This window comes from Lathyrus oleraceus, chromosome 6 (genome assembly GCF_024323335.1).
Source record: "Lathyrus oleraceus cultivar Zhongwan6 chromosome 6, CAAS_Psat_ZW6_1.0, whole genome shotgun sequence".
NCBI lineage: Eukaryota > Viridiplantae > Streptophyta > Magnoliopsida > Fabales > Fabaceae > Lathyrus > Lathyrus oleraceus.
The window spans coordinates 300,604,021-300,626,327 of NC_066584.1; the positions used below are offsets into that span (position 1 = coordinate 300,604,021).

General features: G+C 36.9%; 1 protein-coding gene across 10 annotated transcripts; it reads left to right on the plus strand.

Annotated features, from left to right (window-relative positions):
- The first annotated feature begins 9,920 nt into the window (after window positions 1-9,920).
- On the plus strand, window positions 9,921-16,211 carry LOC127097464 (uncharacterized). 10 transcript variants are annotated; one of them, XM_051035959.1, is made up of 9 exons: window positions 9,921-10,917; window positions 11,688-12,451; window positions 12,587-13,728; window positions 13,985-14,237; window positions 14,372-14,578; window positions 14,836-15,009; window positions 15,177-15,365; window positions 15,459-15,572; window positions 15,787-16,211. In XM_051035959.1, the coding sequence occupies exons 1-9, from the start codon at window positions 10,248-10,250 to the stop codon at window positions 16,087-16,089; spliced, it is 3,816 nt and encodes a 1,271-aa protein (XP_050891916.1). In that variant the 5' UTR covers window positions 9,921-10,247; the 3' UTR covers window positions 16,090-16,211. The 10 variants fall into 10 exon arrangements, with proteins under 10 accessions (XP_050891916.1, XP_050891917.1, XP_050891920.1 ...); XM_051035960.1 differs by having other exon boundaries at window positions 11,688-12,316; window positions 12,452-13,728; XM_051035963.1 differs by having other exon boundaries at window positions 11,688-12,316.
- The last annotated feature ends 6,096 nt before the right edge of the window (window positions 16,212-22,307 follow it).

Here is a 22,307-nt window from a genome sequence, read left to right on the forward strand (position 1 = left end):
TCATCTCACTCCATGATCCCCACCATAGGATCGACTCCCTCTTTGAACTGGATCACACCAAAATCACTACCATCACTATAGATAACGCTTCACTAATCCCCCACAATAGGAATTAGCTACTCGCACTTGATCCATCACCATAGGTCGAACTCACCAAAACTTGACCGAAGTATGTACACAATGATGAATGACTCTCAAATAACACGCATTAACACCACAAGGTTCACCACAAAGGATCCCCACCCACATCTCATCATTCATGTATCACATCATTCTTCATGCAATCATCAATTCATAATATAATGTCATTAACACAAACTAATAGCAGTAACTCATCATACATTGTTACATGGCATTCATTCATATCACTTTACCCAAAAACAGTTGCACGTCATCGCATTCAATGTAACGATTCATTAATAACCAAATAAATCATTATAAACCCTTCTACGATTGACAATTGACTACTATGAGTATCACCTAGCCTTAGGAAACTTATAATCCCTTTGAAATATGTTAGAAAAGGTTTCGTGCTAAAAATTAAGTTTTTAAGCGAAAAAGTAGTCTATGTATCGACACATATGACCCATAGTTCGACACATGTGCTGCATTTTTAATGCCTGTAGATTGTGACTAATGTGCTGCTTGCATCTGTCGATGCATGACCTTCATATGTCGACACATGACATTCATATGTTGACACATGACCTTCATAGGTCGACACATACTGTGAAGTTTTCTAAAAATCAACATTTTGACCATCTAAAGACTCCTAAATGTACCCAAAACTCATAGCACGAAAACCCATCAAATAAAACTCATTTTCTTATGGTTATAGCTTCCTAATTCATCATTTACTCATAGTTTTCAAGACTCAACATCATGTTACCATATATCATCATACTCATCATCTTTAAATCACTACCAATATAATCAAGGTTAAAAAACCCTTCAAATATCAATCAATGACATATCATGATCAACAACACCAAAAGAACATATACATACATACAATACACAAATTTCACCTTAATTCATCATACAATCAAAGTGATAAGAACACATCAAAATTGAGATCTACAATACCCAATCCTAAGGAGGTTAAGGGTTCCTCCATCTACCCCACTTGTTATAACATCCATTAAAGAAGCACATCTCCCCCTTACCTAATTTCCAGCAAAAGCCCTTTTGATTTTATAGAGTTCTTCAACATTAAGCCTTTGCTCTCCCTTTTTGCCTCTTTTGATCCAACTCTCCAAAACACGTTCTGACTCTCTAGGTTCCCAGTTCTCTATTTTGTTACAAGACTTATTTCATTCCAAAATAGACTATTCCCCTTATACCCTCCAACTTATCATTGCATCCCCATTCTATCCTCCATATTTTCCTTACTCCCAACTTTGCCCTCACTTCCTCTATGCATCTAATTTCCTCATTATTTTAGTTAATTCAAAAATAAATATTATTATGAAAATCCATTAAATTCCCAATAATTCTAAACACCATTACCCAACTCATACTCTCCCTATACTCCTACTTCAAAGACATTTACCCCACAACTACATCATAAATAATTTAACATGTCAACCTATTCGAATAAAATCTTAAATAATTTGATTAAATCAAATAATTGAACTCAGGGTGTTACAACTCTCCCCCATTTAGAAGAATTTTTTCCCTCGAAAATTACCTGAAGGAAATAGAGTCAGATACGACTCTCTCATCTGACTCTTCAGCTCCCAAGTTATGCTCCCACCAGTTGGCCCTCCCCTTACTACCTTCACCAAGGCAATTTCCTTACCACACAACTGTTTCACTTCGTGATCCTCTATCTGCATGAGTGATGTCTTCATAGTCAGGTTCTCTCTCACCTGTATATCTTCCACTTGGATCACATGATATGGATTTAAAATGTATATCCTCAATTGAGACACACGAAACACATCATGAAGATTAGCAAGCGACTGTGGCAAGGTAATTTGACATGCCACCACTCATATCCTCTATAAGATCTAGTAAGGACCAACGAAATGTGGCGTGAGCTTTTGAGACTTCAAAGCTCGACCAACACCGGTTACCCGGGTAACCCTAAAAAACACATGGTCCCCCTCTTGGAACTCAAGTGCGTTTCTCCTCTTATCATGATAACTCTCCTGGAGACTCTGCGAAGCCTTCATCTTCTCTTGAATAAGCTTGATCTTCTCAGATGTTTGTTGCATAATCTCTGGTCCAATTACCGCACTCTCACCAGATTCTTACCAACATAGGAGGTGTCTTACACCTCCTTCCATACAATGCCTCAAATGGAAATTGTTATTGTAAGTGAACTCAATCAAAACCAAGTAGTTATCCCAAACACTTTCTTGTTCTAACACATAATCCCTCAACAGATCCTCCAAGGATTGGATAGTCTCTCCGTTTTACCATCAGTCTATGGGTGATAAGCGGAACTCAACTTCAACTTAGTGCCCGATGCTTCTTGCAAACTCTGTTGAAACCTTGACGTGAACCTCATATATTTATCTGACATAATGCTTGACGAAATACCATGCAGACTAATGATCTTCTAAATGTATAGTTGAACTAACTTCTGTAAGTTGTAGTTGATCCTAATTGATATGAAATAAGCTGATTTAGCCAACCTATCCACAACCACCCAAATATAATCACATCCCTTTTTGACATCTTTGTTAAACTGGTTATGAAATCAATGGAAATGCTATCCCACTTCCACTCCGATATATTCAAAGGTTGCATCAGTTCTGACAGCCTCTGATGTTCAATTTTCGGCTTCTGACAAGTCAATTAAGCATAGACAAATTCAGCTACTTCCTTTTTCATTCATGGCCACAAAAATAATTTCTTTAAGTCCTGGTACATCTCCATAGCACCAGGATGAATACTCAATCCAGTTATGTGACCCTCCTCAAGAATACTCCTCTTAAGCTTGGGTACATCTGGAACACGAACTCTGTCTCTACACCACATCACACCATCCTCATCAATTCTGAAGTCGCCACCCTTATTCTGGTTGATTAACATAAGTAGGTCAACCAGTCCCACATAGGTCTTTTAATCCTCTCTGATCTCTTTAAGGATGCCACTCGTCGGCTTTAACATACCCAACTTCACACTATTAAAGGTTTCCTCACATACCAAAATCATGTCTCTGAATTGCTTGATCAACTATAGTTCTTGAACCATCAACATTGATATATGCAAGGATTTCCTGCTGAAAGCGTCAACCATAATGTTAGCCTTACTCGGATGGTAACTTAAGTCAAAATCATAATCTTTCAAAAACTAGAGCCACCTCCTCTATCTCATATTCAATTCCTTCTAATTAAACAAATATTTCAAACTCTTGCGATCACTTAACACTTCAAATCTGGAGCCAAACAGGTAGTGCCTTCAAATCTTTAACACAAAAACCATTGTTTCCAACTAAAGATCATGCGTAGGATAATTCCTTTCATGAAATCTCAACTGCCTCGAAGCATAAGCCATAACCTGTCCATTCTGCACTTAACACACCGCCAAACCCATCTTCGAAGCATCACAATAAACCATAAAGGACCCACTTGGATTCGGTAAAATCAAAATTGGAGCAGACATCAACTTCTTCTTAAGTTCTTGAAAACTCTCTTCACAATGCATATCCCAAACATATGCTTGATCCTTTCGAGTCAACCGAGTCAACAACAATGCTAACTTTGAAAAACCTTCAATGAACTTCTTGTAGTAACCAACCAATCAAAGGAAACTTCTAATCTCAATGACAAACTTCAGACTCTCCCATTACAACACAACATCTATCTTCGACGGATCTACATCTATACCACCACTATAAGTAACTTGACCAAGAAACTCACTTCTCTTAACCATAACTCACACTTGGAATACTTTACGTATAACTAGTTCTCTTTCAATGTCTGTAGTACAATTCTTAGATGCTCCACATGCTCTTCGTCAGAATTCGAGTATATCAATATGTCATCGATAAACATAACTACAAACTAGTCTAAATACGAATAAAATATTCGATTCATGTATTCCATAAACACTCCATGCGCATTAGACACCCCAAACGGAATTACCGAATACTCGTAATGACCATACCTCTTTCTAAAAGCAGTCTTCTGAATGTCTTTAGGCTTCACACAAATCTAATGGTAACCCGAATGCAAATCTATCTTGATAAACACACAAGCACCTACCAACTGGTCCATCAGATCATCAATCCTCAGAAGTAGATACTTGTTCTTGACAGTCACTTTATTCAACTGTCGGTAGTCTACACATAGCCTCATACTACCATCCTTCTTCTTTACTAATAACATCGGTTCACCCCACGGTGAAACACTCAGACGAACAAACTTCTTCTCAAGTAGATCTTCCAATTGCTTTTTCAATTCACTTAACTCTGATGCAAACATCCTATAAGAAGCCATTGGCACTAGACTAGTACCATGTACTAAGTCTATAGCAAATCCCACTTCACGTTCTGGCGGAAAATAACTAATATCATCTTGAAACACTTCTGGAAAATCACTCACCACAGGCATCTCATTCAACACGATTTTAGTCTCCGCCTTCATAGAAGCTAATATCATAAATAATGTAGCATCATCCTTCACAAACTCATTCACTTGCTTAGCTAACATGAATAACTCATCACTAGTATCAAAATCTGGAAATGACACCGTCTTGGTAAAATAGTAGATATGAACATGGTTGAACTCTGACCAGTTTATTCAAAGGATAACATTGAGGTTCCTCAAAGGCAGACACTAAATCCACACCAAATCTCTTACCATAGATAGTAAGCAGACAATTCAAACAAACCCACGAAGTGAGTATCGAACCTAGAGTTGGGGTATCAACAATCATGCTCCCATCCATAGAGGATAATTTCAAACCCAACTTCTCAGCACAATCAAGCGAAACAAGCAAATGCGTCAGATCCGTGTCAATAATAGCAATCAAAGGAATACCATTTATAAAACACGTACCTTAAATCAAATGGTCAACACTAGTAGTCTCTGTCCCGGACAAGAAAAAAACGTTCCCTCCCGACTGCGCTTACATGGGCTTCTGACATTTGGTACTGATATAACCTATCTCTCCGCAGTTATAAGAAATTAGTTCATCACTCTTACAATCCACAACACGGTGACATGTCTTACCACACTTAAAGCACCTCAGAACATTATTCTTGCACTCAAAAGCACGGTATCCCTACTCATCACACTTGAAACAATTGATAGAAGTGAAAGTCACCCCCAATTGGCTTTTTCTCATCTGCAATCCTCTGCCTCCCTTTGTCAACTGAAGCGCTGTAGGATTTTCCTATAAATTGATTTTTTTTCCCTTCCTCTCAGTAACACTCTTGTAGTGAGTGGAACGAGCCCCACACTCCTCATCATAAATCCTACATTTATTCACTAGAGTAGGAAACCTGTGAATCTCCTGGTAGCCAATATCCTGCTTAATCTCGGGTCGCAGTCGGTTCTCAAACTTAATGCATTAGGATCCCTCCACAGCTGCACCTTTGTAATGAGGACAAAACTTCACTAGCTCCCCAAACTTGGCGGAAACCATCATGTTCCTTTGATTAAGCTCAAGAAATTCAATATCCTTCTTGCTATGCACATCTTCAGGAAAATACTGCTTTAGGAATTGCACCCTAAACACAACCCAAGTGATCTCAGTACTAACATCTTCTAGTCTCTGGCGAGTGTTATCCCACCAATCTTCAACCTCCTCAAACAACATGTGAGTACCAAATGAAACCTTATGTTCCTTAGTACAAGCCATTACTCGGAATATCTTCTCGATCTCTTTGAGCTAAACCTGAGCACCCTCTGGATCATACCTGCCTTTGAACGTCAGCAAATTATTCCTCTGAAATTTTCCCAAACCACAGAACTTATCACCTGCTTGATTCTGCTGTCCATGTAGTGCCTGAGTTACTGACTCTAAAGCATCAGCAATAGCGCAATCATTTCTTCCAGCCATTATGCACATCATCAAATAAGCATTAGAAGAAACAACACATTGACAATGTACTCACACATGTCGCATATTTGGGACTCGACTACATCATAAAACCTGGATGGACGGACCGACCTGCTCTAATACCACTAATATGACACCTTAAACCCCACATAAATTTTAATGCATAATTTAATTGAAAATACGACTACAAGGGTGTCACACACACCAAAATTCAATCATGATCTGTAACTCGGGTTACAAAACTTATCGTGCAACTCTTATCATCGTATGTTTACCTTCTCTTAGGATATCATTGATGCAGAATCAATCAAACAATTTATAATTGCAATTCAAGGTATTAAATCTCATAACTTCAAATTTCATAATGCAATACCAAATATCGTGACGTTCAAATCATCACCATATAAACCTCATCGAAACACAATGACAAGTTTGCTAAGACAAAAGAAATTAAAGCAAAATATTCCCAACCCGATGTTACATTAACCAAAGCAATATCCTACTAAAATAAACGACAATTACAGGAAGCCACTCCAAGAGATACCTTCCACTTACTGCAACAAACTGCTGCTGAGTATCTACACGATGCCCATGTAAAGGAAACATTCAAACAAAAAGGGTTATAACACCCTTCAATAATCAACGGTGAAAAACAAGTGGAAGTAAATTATTGCATAACATCAACATACACAATGCTCAATCAACACCAACACACTAAGTATTCTCATCCAATAAACACATCATCAAATTTCAACACTATGCAACATTTATGCAATGCACTCAACACGGACTCAACATGTATGTGGTACCAAATATGAACACTCAGGTTCATCTCACTCCATGATCCCCGCCATAGGACCGACTCCCTCTTGAAACTGGAGCACACTAAAATCGCTACCATCACCATAGATAACGCTTCACTAATCCCCCACAATAGGATTAGCTACTCGCACCCAATCCATCACCATAGGATCGAGGCTCACCAAAACTGGACCGAAGTCCGTACACCATGATGCATGACTCTCAAATAACACACAATAACACCACATGGTTCACCATAAAGGATCCCCAATACACATCTCATCATTCATGTATCACATCATTCTTCATGCAATCATCAATTCATAATATAATGTCATTAACATCAACAAACAACAATAACTCATCACACATTATTACATGGAATTCATCCATATCACTTTACCCCAAAACAACAACACATCATCGCATTCAATGTAACGATTAATTAACTAACCAAATAAACCATCATAAACCTCTATACGATTGACAATTGACTAGTATAAGTGTAACCTTGCCTTAGGAAGCCTATAAGCCCTTCGAAATACGTTAGAAATGGTTTCATGCTGAAAAATTAAGTTTTTAAGCAAAAAAGTAGTCTATGTGTAGATACATATGATCCATAGGTCGACACATAGAAGAAGTTTTTTGTCTATGTGCCGACACATACGAATTACAGGTCGGCAAATGTGCTGCATTTTAAAGCCTATGTGTTCTGACTCATGTGCCACTTGCATATGTCGATGCATTACCTTCATAGGTCGACACATGACACTTATATGTCGACGCATGACCTTCATAGGTTGACACATACTGCGAAATTTTCCAAAAATCAGATTTTGACCATCTAAACATTCTTAAATGTACCCAAAACTCATACCACAAAAATCCATCAAATAAAACTCATTTTTCTGGTTATAGCTTCCTAGTTTATCACCTGCTCATAGTTTTCAAGAGTCAACATCATGTTACCACATATCGTCATACTCATCATCTTTAAATCACTAACAACACAATCAAGGTTAAAGAAACCTTCAAATATCAATCAATCGGATATCATGATCAACAACACCAAAAGAACATATACATACATACAATAGACAAATTTCACCTTAATTCATCATACAATCAAATTGATAATAGAACATCATAATTGAGATCTACAATACCCAATCCTAAGGAGTTTAAGGGTTCCTCCATCTACCCCACTTGTTATAACATCCATTAAAGAAGCACATCTCCCTTTACCTGATTTCCAGCAAAAGATCTTTTGATTTCATAGAGTTCTTCAATATTAAGCCTTTGCTCTCCCTTTTTACCTCTTTTGATCCAACTCTCCAAACACACGTTCTGACTCTCTAGGTTCCCAATTCTCTATTTTGTTCCAAGACTTATTTCATTTCAAAGTAAACTCTTCCCCTTGTACCCTCCAACTTATCATTGCATCCCCATGTTATCCTCCATATTTTCCTTATTTCTAACCTTGCTCCCACTTCCTCTACACATCTAATTTCCTTATTATTTTAATTAATTCAAAAAATATATATTATTCTAAAAATCTATTAAATTCCCAATAATTCTAAATACCATTGCCCAACTCATACTCTCCCTATACTCCTACTTCAAAGACATTTAACCCACAACTACATCATAAATAATTTAACATGTCAATCAATTCAAATAAAATTTTAAATAATTCGATTAAATCAAATAGTTGAACCTGGGGTGTTACAAATCTCATGAGCCTCCAACTAACCAACCAAATCTTCTAGTTTCAGGATTTCAAGATTGTTCGATTCTTGAATAGCCGCGACAATATGATCAAAGTGAGAGGTCAAGGTACGCATTACCTTCTCAACTATCATCTTATCAGTTAGGATTTCACCATAACCCTTCATGATATGGACCTGATTCTGCACCTTCGACATATAACCTGCAATCTTTTCATTTTTTCCCATCTGCATCAATTCATATTACTTTGGCAAAGTCTGCAATTTGACGACTTTGACTTTCTCATCTCGTTCATATCATTTAACAAGAATATCCTATGCCTCCTTCGTCGATTCAACATGAGAGATCTTATCAAAATTCGTCGAATCTACCGCCAATTGAACGCAATACGCGACCTTGCAGTCTTTCTTCTTCGCCTCCTTGTTTGCGACTCTCTGAGCATTGGTTTCATTATCAACAAGCTCAAAGACGCCATTAGTAATCACTTCTAGGGTTTCATGAAAGCCGAACAAGGACTTCATCTACCTGTTCCATCGTTCTAGTTTTTACCGTAAAAAATTGATAGAAAATTCGAAATTTCGTTAGCATTATCCATCTTTGTAACGATTGATTAACAACACATAATCCTAGAAACACGATCACCGACGTGTGATTCTTAAAATTACGATCAAGAATCTCACAGAAATTTTAGATATCGATTTGTTAGTGCGTGCGACATTTTTAGTGAGAAGAGAAAGATGAAGAGATTGAAGAATAAAAATTTATTATTAAATATATATTATACAATCTGAATTATAAAATATATTTATTTATATATAATAAAATTATATATTAAGTAATAAATCATAAATTCTAATTAACTTTAAATTTAAGTTTCCGCTATATAATTTAAATTATATCATAATAAATATTAATATAAAATTAATTAAATTTTTTAAATTACCATATCATATTATTATTTTAGAAATAAAAATTTGACATGACATGACATAATAGACGTGGATTATTGCTTAAGAGTTAAATTCACATTTTTTCTCATTAAAAAATAGCTTCGAGACCTTCTTTTATTGAATGTTATTGATAATGACAGCCACACAATCTTTATTTACAATATTAAACTGTTATGCCTCCCAATGCCATTTTGAAAAAATCCCTTTGAAATTGATGTGAAAACAAATAAATATTCAATTTCAAAAGCATGCTTACCAAATATCCAGAGAAAATTCAAGATAACGATAGTATATATATATTTTATCAAATAAATCTTCCTATAAAAAAAAAAAACTGAAAATAATATTTTGGGTGGGACCATAGTGAAGAAAATGAATAATAATACGTATATAATTTCTGTTTATTTATCGTGTTGTGTTGAAAATCTCTCTGTTTGTGTTGCTGTACGTTGTGCGTATATTCTGGTATTCTTTCCTTTCTACTTTTCCTTTTCCTTAGCCTCATCACTTTTCCCATTCTCTCATCATTCAATCCAAAATCACCATCACTTTCTTTCTTCTTCCTTTTCAATCCTCATCTCTCTCTCTCTCATCAATTTCAATCACCACCTAATTTTCCTTAATCTCATTCCAAGTTACCTTCTTTTTTCGTAATTTCAATTGCTTAATTCAACTCCTTTCTTTAATTGCTGGTTAATTTTTTTTTCTTATTTATATTTATCATCGAGTTTTTCTTTTGTTGTTGTGAAGATGGTTTTGGGAATAAGAACAAAGAGTAGAAAAACTGTATCAAATTCAATCCAAGTTCATTACATTATCCATGTTTATGAGATCAAACCATGGCCACCTTCACAATCACTCAGGTCTCTTCAATCTCTGCTTTTGCAATGGCAAAACGGTGACCGAAACTCCGGCTCTCTACCCTCCTCCACTGTTGGCGATGGGAAAATCGAGTTTAATGAACCTTTCAAGCTTTCCGTATCTATGTTGAAGAAGGAAAAGAAACGCGAGAGTTTTAAGAAAAATCATTTGGAGTTTCAGTTGTATGATAGGACAGTGAAGAGCCAGCTTATAGGATCAGCCACCTTGAACTTTGCGGATTTTGGAATTATTGAGGAAACTAAAGCCATTTGTTTTCAGTTGAATTGTAAGAAGAGTTTCAAGAGCTCGGTGCAACCGTTGATGTATGTTAGTATTCAGCCGTTTGATGTAGAGTGTTCCAGCTCTTCACCTAGCAGCAGCTTGTCCAAAGAATTGTCAATGGAGAAGGAAGAGAGGGAATCTGTATCACAGTCAATTAATGATGATGATGACAACGACAATGATGATCTTGAAATTGCCTCTTTTACTGATGATGAAACGGATGACATTGCTTCAAATAATTTGCAAACTATCAGATCGGCTTCCAAGGATACCAGAGGTTTATTTTCTATTTCTGCTTAATGATAATAGATCACATAACTGTCTTGTGTGCAATTTGGTTATAGACTTATAGTATCGACTGATTCTTTTCGTATGCATTGATCATATGCATCATGTTTGGTTGTATAGGACTGCAATTCATGTTTTGTTAGTCATGGAATGATTTTATCCAAAGTTTGATTCTCATTTAGTAATTGTATATCAATTACGTTATAAGGTTGGTTTGTAGTTGTCATTTTAGCTCCACATATAATGATCAAATATTTAACGTGATAGAATGTTGGACGGTTAAGAATCAACACGAGAATAAAGTAAGTGTAACTGAGATGAGGATGTTGCGTTGGATTTGTGGTAAGATTAGACATAATAGAATTAGAAATGGAAATATTAGAATCTTGGGGTAGCACTTATAGTAGAGAAGATGGTGGAAAATAGACTTAGGTGGTTTTGGCATGTAGAGAAGACCGGTAGATTATGTGGTAAAGAGAGTATATCCGATGGAGAGAAGTCAAACAACTAGAGGATGAGGAAGACCTAGAAGGAATATAAGAGAAGTTATTAAGAAGGATTTCCAGATTAACGATTTTGATAGAAACATGGTCCTTGATAGAATATTATGGTGTAAATTGATCCATTTAGTGGAATAAGGCTTGGTTGTTGTTGTTTAAGTGTTGACTTGTTCTTTTGAATTATGCTTAGGTACTAGGTATGCAAAAATGCAATTGTCTAGTCTGTAATTTATAATAGACTGTTGCCATTTGATTTCAGGCAGTGGCGAAATTGGTGAAGGAGGATCAAAGGGAGCTAATGGAGAAGGTATTCTACCCTCAGAAATTATTACTTCTAGCTTACATGTAAACACAAAGGCGGGATCACCCTCACATATCAATGACATCAAATCTCCCTCTTCGTCTCCGGTTCTAGGCACGGGTGTCGGAAATGTTGAAAATGGTAGCCCTTCTTCACCTAAAATTTCTAAGAGAAGTGTCAAGGTTGCTGATGCAAGTTCTGAAAAACAAGAAAGGATTCAACAATCTCCCTCTTCATCTCCGGTTCTTCGCTCGGGTATCGGAAATGTTGAAAATGATAGGCCTTCTTTACCAGAAATTTCTAAGAGAAGTGTCAAGGTTGCTGATGCAAGTTCTGAAATTCAAGAAAGGATTCAACAATCTCCCTCTTCGTCTCCGGTTCTTCGCTCGGGTATCGGAAATGTTGAAAGTGGTAGGCCTTCTTTACCAGAAATTTCTAAGAGAAGTGTCAAGGTTGCTGATGCAAGTTCTGAAATTCAAGAAAGGATTCAACAATCTCCCTCTTCGTCTCCGGTTCTTCGCTCGGGTATCGGAAATGTTGAAAGTGGTAGGCCTTCTTTACAAGAAATTTCTAAGAGAAGTGTCAAGGTTGCTGATGCAAGTTCTGAAATTCAAGAAAGGATTCAACAATCTCCCTCTTCGTCTCCGGTTCTACACTCGGGCATCAGAAATGTTGAAAATGGTAGGCCTTCTTTACAAGAAATTTCTAAGAGAAGTGTCAAGGTTGCTGATGCAAGTTCTGAAATTCAAGAAAGGATTCAACAATCTCCCTCTTCGTCTCTGGTTCTACACCCGGGCATCGGAAATGTTGAAAATGGTAGGCCTTCTTTACCAGAAATTTCTAAGAGAAGTGTCAAGGTTGCTGATGCAAGTTCTGAAATTCAAGAAAGGATTCAACCATCTCCCTCTTCGTCTCCGGTTCTACACCCGGGCATCGGAAATGTTGAAAATGGTAGGCCTTCTTTACCAGAAATTTCTATGAGAAGTGTCAAGGTTGCTGATGCAAGTTCTGAAATTCAAGAAAGGATTCAACCATATCCCTCTTCGTCTCCGGGTCTACGCCTGGGTATTGGAAATGTTGAAAATGGTAGGCCTTCTTCACCTAAAATTTCTAAGAGAAGTGTCAAGGTTGCTGATGCAAGTTCTGAAATTCAAGAAAGGATTCAACAATCCCGTTGGCAAGATATTTCTGTTGATAGGTTCAAAGCCATATCTCCATCTTCAAACATTTCATCTAGTATCAGACCACACTTTGAAACATCTTCCCAATCTCAAGTGCTTCCAGAGGATAGTGTAAGCCACGGCGATAACACAGAAAACAGGCTATGTAAAGAACATGTTCCCAAGAAGGTTGGCAGTGTTAGAAACACTGGTGTGATGGAGGACAAATTGAAAAAGGACAAGGGAAGAAAAGGACGAGAACAGTTTACTACGAGTAATGGAAATTTCACAAATGTGCTTGACAATAATTTTTCAGATGATGAATCTACAAGAACAGAAAAATTAAATAGTGATTCTCTTCTGCTAAGTAAAAAATCACATGAACAACCAACAATTTTTTTGACAAATGAGAAATCAGAGGATATGAGAAGTAAAATGTTTCCTTTACAAACTACTGAGAGCTATGGGCAGTTCATGAGGAGTCAGAACCTAGATCAGGAAGAGAAAATAAATACTTCTAATGGTGTTCATGTTGATGCTGCTTGTCATAAAGATGTTAATGTGAATGTTAGTTCTTTTATTGATAATTCTGAATTGAAGGCTGAAGTTGAACGGCTTCGTGAAGAGCTGAGAGAAGCTGCTGCTCTTGAAGCTTCAATGTACTCAGTTATTGCTGAACATGGCTCATCAAACAAGGTTCATGCACCTGCTCGGCGCTTGTCTAGATTCTATTTCCATGCTCGCAGAGTTGGCTCCCCTGCTAAAATAGCTAGTGCAGCCCAGAGCGTTGTCTCTGGATTTGTTTTGGTTTCTAAAGCATGTGGAAATGATGTTCCAAGGTATATAAAAGTTGATTTCTTAACTTTCTTAACTTTCTTAACTATGCCAAAATGATACGATAATTCAGGAGCATACAACCGATCTTGTTTTTATAGTTCTAAATTGCAAGAAAACTAATGGGATAAATATTGGTTGTTGTTGTGTCTATTGAAGTTTTTTTATTCATAATTATTTTAAAAAAGCCGCAACATAGTTTTCATCATTTGCTTGCATTTTATACCAGTTCTTAGTTTATTGTTTTGTAACCATGAATAGGTTGACATTCTGGTTCTCAAACCTACTATTGCTAAGAGCAATTGTGAGCAAAGGAGTTGAAAATAAAGACCTTGGTAATGGTCCGTGTCTCAATGGTGAATGTTATGTAAATGGTTCCACATCTCATGACAAAGAAAGAGAAAATACAGAAGAACAATTTCATGGCTGGCTGGAGCCAGAGACATTTTTAGTTGCATTGGAAAAGGTTGAAGCATGGATGTTCTCTCGAATTATTGAGTCAGTGTGGTGGCAGGTTGGATCATAAACCTTTATTTTTCTTCTCCTTTTCTTCCTTTTCTGCTTCTCTGCCATCTCTCAAGACACTTTTATTGAAATTGAATGCCTTTGTACTTTTTACTGATGTTTTTTGTTGTTTGTTGTTGCCAGACTCTGACTCCATACATGCAGTCTGCAGCAGCTAAGAGCTCTAGCTCTAGGAAAACCTATGCTAAGAGATATACTATTGGTGATCAAGATCAAGGAAACTTTTCTATTGATTTATGGAAAAGAGCTTTCAAGGATGCGTGTGAAAGGCTTTGTCCTCTTCGAGGTGGAGGGCTTGAGTGTGGCTGCTTGCATTTGATATCTAGAATGGTATAATTTAATAGTCGGTATTCCTTATCCAATGTGTTGCAATGCCGGATTCGTTCTTATTATATTATTCTCTTTTACATGTATATGAATGTAGATGCATATGTTAAATAATATGACAAGTTGGAAGTTCCAAGTTGGATAGATGATGTACATGTTCATGTTTGCTCTTAATTATGATATGCACTATTTGCTCCTATCTTTATAAAATATAATCGACATGCAGTGTGACTGAAATAGAACTTGTCTTGTGGTGGTAGGTGATGGAACAATTGGTTAATAGACTTGATGTGGCGATGTTCAATGCTATTCTTCGGGAATCAGCCGATGAAATGCCCACCGATCCTATATCTGACCCTATTAGTGATTCTAAGGTTCTTCCTATTGCATCTGGAAAATCAGGTTTTGGCGCTGGTGCGCAACTAAAGAATGCTGTGAGTGACTAAACTAGTGGTTCGGAGCCTTCTTTGTTTTTTAACTTCACTCCAAATTTGAAATACACTTCAAATTCAAAGCTTTTGAGTATTGATGTATTCATATTAACACTCCATGAGTTTTGCAACATACGTACTCTTGGTAACTTCTCATTATCCGTACTCAGGTTGGTGACTGGTCAAGATGGCTTTCAGATTTGTTTGGCATTGATGATTGTGACTCTCTTGAAGATAACAATGAAAATGATTTCATAAAATATGAATATTCCTTCAAACCTTTCCCTCTCCTGAACACGTTGAGTGATCTAATGATGCTTCCTTTCGAAATGCTTGCGGACAGATCAATGAGAAAAGAGGTTTGATTAATTTTGATTTATTAACTTGTGTTTTTCATCTCATTCCTTGCGAAACAAAAATTTTGATTTTGATTATACAAAAAACTTCTATAGGTATGTCCTAGATTAGGCATATCATTGATAAGACAGGTCATCGACAATTTTGTCCCCGATGAGTTCACCCCTGGACCTGTCCCGAATGCTGTTATCGAGACCTTGAACAATGAGGTTGGTTAGTTTGTTGTGTAATTTTTCTTCTCTTTGAATTCAAGCAATAACTGTCACGAGGCCACTGGATTACTGCAATGCCTACATTCTGTGTCTGAAGCATTGCTTAAGCCCCTTAACTTTTAACATAGAGAACATGGTTATTAGTAACTTACTATACATGCGAAAAAAAGATATAAGCAAATAATTTTAACTATTCTTTTATCTATTTTAGGATATTGCAGATGATGAAGGGTCCATCACAAGCTTTCCATGCAGTGCTGGTTCCACATCCTACGCACCTCCCCCAGCTTCTTCAGTTGTGAGCATGCTAAAAGAAGTGGGAACCCCTTCACTAAAAAGTGCATCATTTATGCTTAAAAAGTTATACACAAGTGACGATGAACTTGATGAATTAGATTCACCACTTTCTGCTCTTGGCATGGACGACTCTAAGAAAATGTTTGCAGTAGTAAAGGAAGGTCGTAAGGTTGTCCGATATGAGCTTTTGAAAGAAGTATGGAAGAGTAGTGAATGACATATTCAATCATTATTTCATTCTTTTGTATATTTTGTTTATAGTATAACAGCTTTTGTTTTGTTTTAAACAATAAGAGTAATAATAGTATTGGCCTTTTATAATAATCTTGTTCACCTTCAGTTTTCTCTGCGTGCATTTATTTTCTTCATGTTGCAGTCGTGCGCTTGTTCTCACACTGCATTCTTAGTGCATGAGTTACATTCAAGTGTGTTTTGTATTGTTGTGGAGCCATGGGAAAATGCCTTGATGGTGCATATGAGGGAGAAGAAAGTTGTGTGCGATTCTTATTGGGAAAGGATGGTTGATATTCGTCTAGTTGATTTTCTCAGTGAACACTTTGTGGTCCACTTCACATCGGAAGAAGATTACAAACATGCAAAGATGGAGGGAGGCCTCAATGATGAAACTGAAACAAAAAACATGGTTGTTGTTGTTGTGTGGACTTGAATTCCAAACATGCCCATGGAGGTATATAATAGAAGGAAAATTTCTATTTGAAGAAATTGCTCGAACTGCTCTTTCAAGGGTCTATTCCAAAATTATAATGAGATGAAACAATTTTGATTGTCGCGTATCTAATCGAGTGACATTTCATATTATAGATAATGTTGGCCCTGCTTAGTTTATGATATCACTTTTTCATTTTATTTATGTAGAGTTTGAAATCTCAGGTATTTGAATGTGATACTTTTATCCATATTTATTAAAAATGCCAAACTAAGATGAATTCTCATGCTGTTAGATGTGTATGTGTGGGTTATCTTAGTAGAAGAGGTATACATTTTATCATCCTCTTATATGTAAGCTTAAGTTATCAAACTCATTCGATACCGTTTTTATAGTTGTTATCTTGGAATGGAATGACAAAACCAAGAAAACTGAGCCAAGTTGCCTCCCTCTGGTATAAATGAGTGATTGGATTGGAATATGGTTGCGATAACAGGATGTGAATTGTAACATCCTAAATTCCGAAATTCAAAAATTACTCAACAATTTAAGATGTCACTACGACAACTATTTAAAAATTCATCAATACATTTGATAACAAGTAGCGGAAAACAATATCATAACAATTTCAAAATCAAACTTCGTAAATAAAACATTAGACTTTAAAACTCATAATTCAGCATTAACTCAAAATAGAGTAAAAACATCATGTTCTCGATGTTACAAGATTAGAGCACTAAAACTATTAAATTGCGTTAAAACGATAAATAAAACGAAGAATAGCTCCAACAAACTACCTTCCACACATATCAACAACTTTACTCCTGATTATCTACCAGATGTCCATGGTGGACAACATTAAGCAAAGGGGTGAGAAATAAACTTCGATATAAAATGGTGTAAAGAATGCAAGGGTAGATAAACACACAACAAAATATACATTCAATACACAACTAACAATATCACGGTCTCACAACCATTTCACAACAATATACACATATATTCAATGAGACTCACAACACGTGACACTATGCATGTGGTATCAACTTAACATTTCATTTTCTCAGAAACCGGTTCCTTTATTCTAAACCCGTGAGCCCCCCTTTCTGAGCTCCAAGCCCCCTTCCGAGCTTGGGACAAACCACTAGTCCCCCCTTCAGAACTAGCGAACATGCCTCTTTCAACGACACGACACAATGATGTCTATCAATACAAATAAATGCAACAACAATACCAATGTTTACGGCCCCCTTCTAACCATAAACAACATATATTGACACACAATAGTAATTCCTCATTCTGAACTACTATTCAACAATAATAACAATAATGCATACATGCATACAAATAGTCCCCCCTTCTGAAGTATTTATCATCCCGTCAAAAATACATAATTAATCACCATATAATCATGCATCTCACAATAATACTAGTCATATTCACATTGTAACACCCTAAATCCCACATACAATTTAATGCATAATTTAATAAAAATTACAACCACATTAGGTGTCACTCACATCAAACATATCCTTCTCTGTAACACGTGTTACAAAATGTCATATAAAACCTGTCATCGCATGCTCACCTTCACTTAGGATATCATCGTAGCAAAATCATTATTAAATCAAATAAACGCAATATTGCAACTCATGACCTTTAGTCTCATAAACTTTAACTTTCATAAACAAAAAGAGTTGCATTATTCAGCTCGCCACAACATTGAAATCTCATCAAAACATAAATAGTAACTTCAACAAAACATAAGAAGTGAAAGAAAACATTCTCAGTCCGATGTTACATGATCAGAGCAAGATCCTACTAAAGGAAACGAGAAACTATTGGAAGCCACTCCAAGAGCTATCTTCCACTTACTTCAGCAATGCTACTCCCGAGTATCTGCATGATGCCCATGTAAAGGCAACATTCGAACATAAGGGGTGAGAAATAACAAACCAATATAAACAATGTAAATAATACTAAGGTAGAGAGTACACATTAAGTACATATTCATTACATAACTATCAACAACATACTCTCACATCCAATTCGTGACAACAATTCCATAATCACACCCAATAATAAACATCATGAAAATCAACGACATATGCAATCATATATGCAAATGTACTCCACAACTGGCTTATTATGCATGCGGTACCATTCATGAACACCCAGGTTCATCTCGCTCCCGATCCCAACCATAGGACAAAAATGTTGGTGCAAAGGTAGAATAAATGATGAACGGAAATATTCTATTAAGAGAATGACGGCTACAAAACATGATAAAAAGTTACAATGATTGCCACCCTATTTATAAGCTAAAACTAGGGTTACTAGAATAGGATAAAATACTAAAATACCCTCTAACAAACTTAGGGGCTAAGAAAATAGTACAACTAATAAATATGAATTACTTCTAATACCATCCCTTAATTCATATTCCATCAAAACTTGTAACACCAATTTCATCCCTTAATCTGAGAAATTGATCAGTCTTAATAGCTTTCGTCAGAACATCTGCCAACTGTTTCTGAGTGCTGCAGTTTACAACTTCTAACACTCCCCTCTGAACTTGATGTCTCAGAAAATGATACTTGGTCTCAATGTGCTTGCTTCTCCCATGCAACACTGGGTTTCTGGCAAGATTGATTGCAGACTTGTTGTCAATCATCAGCTTCAGAGATTTGTTTACTTTAATCTTCAGATCCTGCAGTAGATTCAGAATCCACGCAGCTTGGCATGCAGTAACAGCACCTGCAATGTATTCAGCTTCACAAGTTGACAACGCTACAACAGGTTGCTTCTTGCAACACCAAGAAATGGGACCTCCCAGAAATTTGAATAAGTACCCAGACGTACTTCTTCTGTCAACTCTGTCTCCACACCAATCAGAATCTGAATAATTCAGAAGTTCTGACTCATCCTTTCTTCCAGAAGGAAATAATACTCCATACTTCAGAGTTCCCTTGATATACCTCAGAATCCTGACAGCAGCTTGGTAATGGGACCACTTAGGTTTACTCATGAACCTACTAACCATCCCAACTGAATAGCAAATATCAGGTCTGGTATTGCACAAATACCTCAGAGAACCAACCAACTGTTTGAAGGTTGTAGCGTCCACATCCTTTCCATCAGAGTCAGAATCCAGTTTCTGATTTGTATCAGAAGGTGTGACAGCAATCTTACAATTCTTCAGATTAAATCTCTTCAGAAGTTCTAATTCATACTTGAGCTGATGCAAAATAATACCTTTCTCAGAGTATCTGAACTCCATCCCTAAAAAGTATGTCATTTTGCCTAGATCAGTCATTTCGAATTCATTCATCAAAACTTTCTTGAACTTGGCTATCTCCTATTCAGAACTTCCAGTCAGCAATATATCATCAACATATAAACATACCAGAGTCATATTTCCTTCAGAAGTATGCAGAACATAGACACCGTACTCCATCTCATATTTCTGAAAGCCTTGCTTCTTGAAAAATGAATCAATCTTCTGATTCCAAGCTCTGGGCGCTTGTTTCAATCCATATAGAGCTTTGTATAATCTGTACACCATCCCTTCCTGATTCTTTTTCACAAATCCAGGAGGTTGTGACACATAAACTTCTTCTTCTAATGGACCGTTCAGAAATGCAGATTTTACATCTAAATGCATCAGAGGCCAATTCCTGTTAGCAGCTATTGCAATCACCATTCTGATTGTTTCATGTCTTGCTACAGGTGCAAACACTTCAGAGTAATCCAGCCCAGGTTTCTGTAGAAATCCTCTAGCTACCAACCTTGATTTATGTTTGCCAATTGAACCATCTGGCTTTAACTTGAAAACCCATCTGACGCTGATGGCTTTCTTGTCTTTTGGAAGTTCTGTCAGCTTCCAAGTCTTGTTTCTCTCTATAGCATCAAGTTCTTCTTTCATGGCCTTCAGCCAGAGCTTCTGCTTAAGAGCCTCTTCTGTACTTATGGGTTCAGAGTCTACTAACATGGCACACTGAATAACTTCTCCTTCAGAGTCTACTTCAGTGTCTTGCAGCATGTTAAATTTTGCATATCTTCTGGGGATGTTTCTGATTCTTTGTGGTCTCTGAACTTGTTCAGAGTCTTGAGCTTCAGAGTTTCTAGCTTCAGATGGTTGACTTCCTCCAGAGCTTTGACCATCTTCAGGGGCTGGCATATTTCCTGAGTCTGAATTGCCACCAGAATCTGGATTACCATCAGAGTCTGGGTCATCAGAGTCTGGATCATCAGAGTTACCTTCATCTTCTGAGTCTTCTCCAGAGTCAGAATCACTATCAGAATCAGAATCAACGTCAGAGTTTACTCCAACTTCAGAAATTCTTAACTCTGACCTTTCTTCAGAAGTTCTAACATCAGAATCAGATTGAGACTTATCCCAATTCCAAAATTTTGATTCCTTCACAATCACATCTCTGCTGAATTCAATTTTGTTGGTTTCTGGACAATAGAGTTTGTATGCACCTGTACTGTGGTACCCTATCAGAATCATCACTTTGCTTCTATCATCCAGCTTCTGTCTTCTGGCTTCTGGAACATGTTTATAACAAACAGAACCAAACACCTTCAGATGACTAACACTTTGCTTATCTCCAGTCCACTTCTGTATTGGAACTATTTCCTTCAACTTCTTCGTAAGACATCGGTTGAGTACATACGTTGCAGTGGCAACAGCTTCTCCCCAGAGCTTCTGAGGAAGTTTCTTCTCCTTTAGCATACTTCTCACCATATCAAGCAAAGTGCGGTTTCTTCTTTCAGCAAGACCATTGTGTTGAGGGGTATAAGGAGCAGTAACCTCATGCTCAATTCCATTCTCCCCACAGAGCTTCTGGAACTCTTTGGAGTTATACTCACCTCCACCGTCAGTTCTAAGAATCTTCAACTTCTGACCACTCTGATTCTCAGCCTTCATTCTGAACTTCTTGAATTCATCAAACACCTCGTGTTTAAACTTAATAAGGGATACCCATGTCATTCTTGTGAATTCATCAACAAATATCACAAATTATTTATTCCCTCCAATCGATGCTACTGGAAATGGACCACACACATCAGAATGTACAACTCCCAAGGCATGTTTTGCTCTTGGAGCAGTTTCTGACGCAAATGGCAAACGTGGTTGTTTTCCTTCCATGCAAACTTTGCATGATTTTTCAGGCTTCTTAATTGCAGGAATTCCATGTACCAACTTCTTTGAATTCAGATGTTTTAAGCTTCTGAAATTCAAATGACCAAATCTTCTGTGCCACAACTCACTCTCCTTCTCAGCACTTGTTGCACTAAGACATTATGAGTCTGCAGTTCTGACATTCACCTTAAATGTTCTATTCCTTCCCTGTTCTGACTCCATAATCAACTTCTGATTGCAGTCATACAGCTTCAGAAGATTGTCCTTCATGGTAACTGAAAAACCTTTCTCAATTAATTGTCCCACACTCATCAGATTGCTTCTGATGCCAGGTACATACCACACGTTCTGAATCAATGCTGTTTTCCCATTGTTCGGAATCACTCTGACATTTCCCATACCTTCTGCATTAAGATATTTGTCATCAGCACATCTGATCTTTGTCCTCTTTTCAGAGTCAAAGTCAACCAGCCATTTCTTGTTTCCAGTAAGATGATTTGAACAGCCAGTGTCCATATACCACCAGTCTATCAGATCCATATCATCAGATTCAAAGGCCATCAATAGCACAGATTCGTCATCAGAACTTCTGGCTATATTTGCTTCTTCTGATTTTCTC